The following is a 7,288-nucleotide window of genomic DNA, read 5'->3' as shown; positions in this document are numbered from 1 at the left end:
CCAACAATGTGAAGAATTAAGGGAGAGGGAAAAGGTGAGTTATGTTGTTGATAGGAGATGAGCTGCAAATCCTTAACAACTCTGTACACTTAGCCCTAAGGATTTTAGACCTTAACTTACAAGTGATGAGATCCAATTGAAGGTGGCAACAGTGTATACTAGACTCTACTCCATCAAGTACAGAATGATAAACAAGACTCTGCTAAGTGAGAACCATTTAATGATTCTTTTCCAACAATTCAGATATGCTATATGAGCCTGAACTAGAATGCCGCAACAGAAGTGGACAGAAAGGGTGTATGAGCAAAGAATCAATAGAACGTGGTGATTTTCTAGGTATAGAGACAGCCTATGATTATCGGGTTTCTGGCTCAAGTGATTTGGTGGATAGAGATGGATTAATGCAGAAATAAGTTTGGACGAAAAGATGTTAAATTCAGTTTGTACATGCTGAAAGTGAGGTTCCTTTGAATATACCTTTTAGTTAGATAGAAAACAGCTTAACGAAATATAACTTAAGTTTTCACATTAAAGAAATATAAGTAACAATGGGCCGGCCCGGTGGCGCACTCGGTACAGTGCGGCGCTTGGGAGCGTGGTGGCACTCCCGCCGAGGGTTCGGATCCCATATAGAGACCGGTCCGCTCACTGGTTGAGTGCGGTGTGGGCGCGACACCGAGGGTTGCGATCCCGTTGCCAGTCACGAAAAAAGACAAGAAGGGAAAAAAAAAAAAAAGAAATATAAGTAACAAGAAAAAAAGGTCAGAACCCAGCAGCCTGTATTGTTTCATGTTTGTATGTCTATTGTATGTGTGTGTATTGGAGGTAGGGCATGATGTGGTCTGTAATGTTAAAAAAATTAAAATCCTACATATTCTTAAGACATGGATCAAAATTTAATCCTTCTATATTAAAATTTTACTACACCTACTAGGTTACATTTACTTCGCTCAGGACAGTATCACACTATGTAAAACAATTCTCCAACTACATTATAAGAAGGTGTAAGGCTTACATGCCAATGCCCTCCTGAAAACCCTGTCTCTAGTGCAGAGTTTCTCAACCTCAACACTACCAACATTTTATACCAGATAATTCTTTGTGGGGGGATGTCTTGTGCACTGCAGGATTTTTAGCAGCATCCCTGGCCTCCACCCATTAGATGCCAGTAGCACCCCACTTCCATCACATCAATCAAAAATATCTCTAGGCATTGTCAAATGTCTCCTAGGAGGTAAAATCATCCCCAGTTGAGAACCACTGCTCTAGTGGATGCAGGGCATACAGTACATGTCCAATAAATACTTATCGACTGCTCCTGCATTAAGTGAAAGAACACTAATACCATCATAAAAATAATGAAATAGAAAGCAAGGAACTTTCTATAGGGTTTTGCTATGTGCCCAACTCCTTACTACATGCAGTCATAAAGAATACCTTAATACTGACAATTAAATCTCATACCCAACCACTTCTTTTATAAAACTCTTCCCAAAGATGTTAAGAAAAATAAATGTCACATCCCCATTTCAGTTTTGCTTACTTATCAAGAACACAGGAATAGCCAATCTGAGGAAAGAAAACTTTGGCCAGACACTGATAAATGTTTATTTCAAAAATATTTACTAACCAGATTATTACTTTGTTTTTTCTAGAGGCCTTACTCTATTACCCATGATCCTCTAGGAAGTCCCCTATATATCTCAAGCTCTTAATACTTCTCATTTCTACACACACATATACACAATGCATTTAGGTTATCCCCAAATATAAACTGGTTCATACAGGAAATGCATAAAAACAGGCTAAATTGAATATACCTTCTATAATGTTCTTCCTCTTTGGTAAAACAGTGTTTTATAAACAAGAGATAAAGAGGTAATAATGAAACATGGGCTGCATCTTGCTGAACATATAATACCAATTGTTGCCCCTAAAGCAGTGTTTCTTGGCTACATCTTTGGTGGACAGTCACTTAAAAATTTAAAAATAATAAATTTAGTTTTCCTGAAAAGTCTGGGCTAAGTGCCAATCTCTTTTTCAAAATGTAAGCTTGGTTTTTGTGGGGGTTTTTTTTGTTTGTTTGGCAGCTGGCTAGTACAGGGATCTGAACCCTTGACCTTGCTGTTATAACAGGGTTATAATTCTTTAATGTTGTTGACCACTGTAATTGCCAAAAATACAAAGAAAATAAAAGTTTCAAGTATTATACAATTTTTACAGTAGAGGAAATACTTTGAAAAGATAAAAGAAATTCAAAATAACATACATTATTAGGCTAGAAGATACATTCATGCCATAGAGTAAGGGTTCTCAACAGAGTGTGAGGGGTGAAGATTGCCTCCAAATGACATTTGGCAATGTCTGGGAACACTTTTGGTTGTCACCACTGTGAGGCACTACTGGCATCTAGCAAGTGGAGGTCAGGGATATTGCTAAACATTTAATACTGCACAAGACACTCCCAACAAACAATGACTCAACCCGAAATGACAACAGTGCTAAGACTGAGAAACACTTCCAGAGTTGGCAAATTCAGAAATCAAGATGGAGAGGAGGGAACTCTTCAATTAAAAGATAAATGTAACACACACATAACACAATTTAAACACCAAGACTTACATTAATTTGCTTTTTTTCAACAAGGATATACTTTAGATTACATTTTTTCATAAAATGAGTTGATAATGATGGTGGTGAATCTGGATCAATAGGAGCATAAGCAGCAGGGACTTGGAGAATTCTAAAGAAACAAATACAAAGTAAGCATAGAATGTCAAATATAATCCTCCTTTAAGCACTTCTATTTCTCTATGCACTTTACTGTTTAGTTTATCAGAAATTCCCACTGTTTTTATTGACACATCTTTGGTTATAAATATTGTTATTTTATCCTGCTCTTAATGAATATCCTGATTATATAAAATTCTATATTAAATTCTCAGCACTGAATATAGAGAAATACAAGATTTTCCAAAGTTAATGCATTATACGGTATAATACACTCGGTTAACTGGCCACTACTAAAATGCCAAACAGGTAGCAGAGTCTAATTTCTTTATTTGTTTATACAGGATAACGTAAAAAAAGCTAAACACCCACATGCAACTTATTAGTATGCAGATCCTCATAAGAATAGACAAAAGACATATTTCACCAAAATCAGTATACCTTACAGGAAAAAATAAATCTTTAAAATTCATTTGTATCTAGCAATACTTGTACAAACTCTTATAATACTTGTATAAATAAATCAAAGTTCATTTAGTCATTTTTAGTAAAAGTACTTTGAGATATACCTTGGGGACACTAGATCTTTGCATATAGTAAAGTCTTGATAAAGTTTTGTCAATGATTGAATGAAAGTAAATTTTAGAACATTTTTTGCTTTACGCATATAATTAATCAACTAAGACACATATTATGGAATGAACATCAACTTCTCTCATTGGCATTAATTTAATGCAGAACCCTAGGACAGAAATCACTATATGAGGGTGATATTCTAGAACAATTTAAGTAATTAAACATTTTGTAAATATTTGTTTGAATAAGTGCCTGCTAATGCAATTTTTATGAACTATTATCCAAAACTCTCGTTCATTCATTCACTGAATACCTGAGGGCCTAAAATTTCAGTCTGAAGGGGTAAAAAGATAGTCATGTTATTTCTGAAATCCTTGTTTTCTCTGATCTAACAACAAATTGTTATAAATTGTTACAACTGTTTTCCTTTGACAAATAAAGCCCTTATATTTTGAAGATATTTAAATATTCTAATAGTGAAAACTTCTAGTCTTTCCTAAATAAGCTCAGATTAATTAATTTAAATGATCAAAAATAATTAGGGGAAATGTGATCCCCTTTAGCATCTCTAGAATTGACCAAGCAATACAGAAAAATTCAACAGTAAACAGAACAGTAAATTGCAATATATTCTATGTATTAAAAAATTATAAATTAGCTTAAACTAATACCAAATTTATAGTTCTAAAAAACATTACCCTAAAATCCAAGAGGGTAAATTTATCCCAGGTTGGCAGTATAGACCAATTTCCCGAATTCCTTGAAAGTCACAGTGTAATAGCAGAAAACTTGATAATTCTGAAGCAGTATTAATCACAGTCTTGTAGGTGTAATAAACTGGAGGTTGGTTGTTGCATTCATCAAAACACACAGCTATTTTGTCCAAATAAAGGGAGGCAGCCTGATATACCAATTCCTGAAGAGTCATTTCACTGAAGTTTACCTAAACATCATTGGTAGCAGAGAACTCTATGTACATATAGAAAAGTAAGTAAATAAATAAATACATAAATTCCTGTAGGAATTTAACTTGTGAAAGCAAATTAACCTTTCCTAGAAAAAAGGAAAAAACCCTAACTCCCATACATCCAATTTTAGACCACTATATATAAAAACAGTGCTTATCACTATTCATTATTTTACAGAGGTCACACTTTCATAATTGTTAAGTAAGCTTTTCAAAAAACTCTAGTTTATTTGACTTTTAAATTTCAAATAAATTCATTTAAATTTAGACTGTAGTGTTACAACTCAATAAAGCATTATATCAAAACAATGTTCTCTGGGCTTCTCAATGCAGATTATGTAAAAAGAAGGTTTGAAACAGTATTTCATCAAAGAAACATTAAGGATGAATGATATTAAAAAAAAGTTCACAACTGTTAGTGTTTCCTTGAAAGTAAAGGTGATTTTCCCCCCTCTCTGAGCCCTATTTGCCATATTTCAAAGCAAGTAAGATTTATCAAGTAGCTTTTTTTCTTTATCAAGTAGCCTATTTTAATTATTCAGCTTTTTTATTCGTTCATACTTATTTGAACTGATTTGCTTACTGATTCAAAATAAAATTAATTTTCATCCATGTCACTTAATGAAAATCAGAAAAAATAAAACATTCCTACTTAGAGCAAAATGAACCAATAACTGCTGAGACCCTTAAAATTTGAAAATGCTGTGATTTCTAAATATAAAGTTTAAAAATACAAGACAACTTTAGTACTTATGGTATTTCTTTTCAGTAAGTATTTCTATAAATACGAGCTCTTTTTGTGATGAAAAAGATATAGTTTTTAAGCTTTCTTCCTATACAGAAATGATCATTACGTAAATATAAGAAAGACTTTTCATAGCAGCCCCACAAGTATGGGAAATGAGATTACTGTGAAAGAGTACGTTCTGCTACCCTCTCCTGCACATGAATACCATTATGGAATGCATTATACTGAGCCATTTTTACAAAAATTTAGACTATGTGCCCAAGGTGCTTACTTTTCTTGAATGCAAAAATACGTATGGCAGTTAATTTTCCAGACGAGAACAACCTGATTAAAATATTACACTTTTTAAAATTACTTCACTTCAAAATAAGGGGAAGGATTACAGAAGAATTAAAAAAGAAAATGTCATTTTCATGATAAATTACAACACTCACCACACATATCTATATAATAATTAGGATGTTTTTCTACCTTTAATTTCCAGTTTCTACAGAGAATTAAGGCAAGCTCCAATGTTGTCTCAGGTTTTCATTTTCATTCATTGAATCATAAATACATTCTCTTCAGTATAGAAAACTATACTTGTTAGATGCCCAAACATTTCTGGAACCTTATAAGGGGGAAGGGGGGAAGGCAAAATCTACTAAGTGGATTGTATATGTAATCGCATCATTAAGTTTAAGATATTTGCTACTTTACAACTGTAAAGGCTGCTATTTAGTCACCAGAGGTCTTTTTTTTTGGGGGGGGGGCTGTCTGGTAAGGGGATCTGAACCCACGACCTTGGTGTTACAAGGCTGCGCTCCAACCAACCGAGTAACCGGCAGCCACACCACAGATCTTCAGAGTGTCAACAAATCCTATTGCTTTGGGGACTCTTCCTAGGTTACTGTCTAAAGTAAATGATCAAGAAACTTTACCTTCCCTTATCCACATGCTTCTTAACTTACATTATGCAACGACGTTTCCTTTTTGTCTTTCTTCGTAACCGGCAAGGGGATCGTAACCCTCGGTGTCGCGTCAGCACCGCGCTCAACCAGTGAGCAGACCGGTCTCTATATGGGATCCGAACCCTCGGCGGGAGCGCCACCCTCTACCGAGTGCGCCACCGAGCGGCCCGCAACGACGTTTAATAACAATGCACTTTCTAGCTTCTAAAACATTCTTTCACGTACTCTTTAAAACCACACGAGGAAATAGGCGGAGCAGGCTCATTTCTATTTTAACGAAGGATTAGGTGACTCTGGAGAGATCACACTGGTCAGGTTTAGATTGCATCACGCCAGTTTGCCAGACACCCCGACCCAAATCTGAGGCCAGGCAGTGGTCCTGAGGCTGAGCAAATGTCCGCAGATGCAGTCTCACGCCCGGCCGCGCTTCGCCTTCCTCACACAGACACCCGCCAAATACCAAGTCCTGCCGGGACTTACTAAGAAGACGCCCTCCGGACCTTTTCCAAACAACCACTCGCAAACACTCCACACGGCGCAGTTACCCAGAAGCCGTAAAGCTACCCCGCCGCACGGCCACTTACGTAAATCTCCCGCGCCGCCGCGTTGACGTCAGCAAGAGGCGCCGGGTCAGCGCTGCCCAGGCTACTCCTGGAGCTTCGGGGTCACCCTGGGAGAAGATCCCCGGGTCTTTCGCTAACGGCTTACAGCTCAGATGTTCCCTTTGTTTGCACTGGGTCGTGGACAGAGTTTGCAACAACTTTGGAGCTGACCAGCTTGGAGCCGTACCATTTCAAACTTGCCACGGAACTCTTGGCAAGATTCTTGAATTTTGAGCCGCAGTCTCCTCGTTTATAAAGTGGGAATAAAAATATCGCCTATTGTTTACGTGAGGAAAGATGAAATCACTGTGAGAGTGATTGGCTTTCATCCACTCGACATTTTGAGAACTTGCCTGAGACTGCTGGGGACTGTGACTGCAGCGATGAAGTCTGCAAAGATAGTCTCTGCCATAATGAAGTTGACATTTGAATTGGGAAGGAGATTGAAACTAACTAGAATTTAACAGGAGCCTTTAATAGGATATGTCAAGAAAATAAAACAGGGCTGAGGTGGTAAGAGTTATGTAAACTATGTCTGAGTAGAAGTTCCTGTTTCCAAGGCAGTTGTGATAGGGCTACTGTGCAGTAGCAGCAAGGAAATGATTAAGGGTTTTTTTGTTTGTTTTGTTTTGGCGGGGTCAAGAGCTGAGAGGGTAGTTCAGCATCGACAATAAATGAAAAAGCATAAGATATTCTCGTGTTCTTAGTTGTTGGT

At 36.7% G+C, this 7,288-nt stretch overlaps 1 protein-coding gene across 1 annotated transcript in view; it reads right to left on the bottom strand.

Annotated features, from left to right (window-relative positions):
- LOC103606005 (acyl-CoA synthetase family member 4-like) overlaps positions 1 to 5,972 on the bottom strand; it is a gene marked incomplete at its 3' end in the record, with an annotated part of 7,691 nt that extends 1,719 nt beyond the window's left edge. Inside the window, exons 1-4 of the mRNA XM_008590599.1 lie at positions 5,942 to 5,972; positions 5,493 to 5,631; positions 4,005 to 4,275; positions 2,623 to 2,743 (exon numbers count right to left, since the gene is read on the bottom strand). Of these exons, the coding sequence (XP_008588821.1) occupies positions 2,623 to 2,743; positions 4,005 to 4,234 (351 nt within the window). The remainder of the gene's footprint in view (positions 1 to 2,622; positions 2,744 to 4,004; positions 4,276 to 5,492; positions 5,632 to 5,941) is intronic.
- Between the last annotated feature and the right edge of the window lie 1,316 nt (positions 5,973 to 7,288).

This window comes from Galeopterus variegatus, unplaced genomic scaffold (assembly GCF_000696425.1).
Source record: "Galeopterus variegatus unplaced genomic scaffold, G_variegatus-3.0.2 Scaffold6225, whole genome shotgun sequence".
NCBI classification, from domain to species: domain Eukaryota; kingdom Metazoa; phylum Chordata; class Mammalia; order Dermoptera; family Cynocephalidae; genus Galeopterus; species Galeopterus variegatus.
Note: the sequence above shows the minus strand (reverse complement) of the source record. Positions and strands in the feature narration are given on the sequence as shown.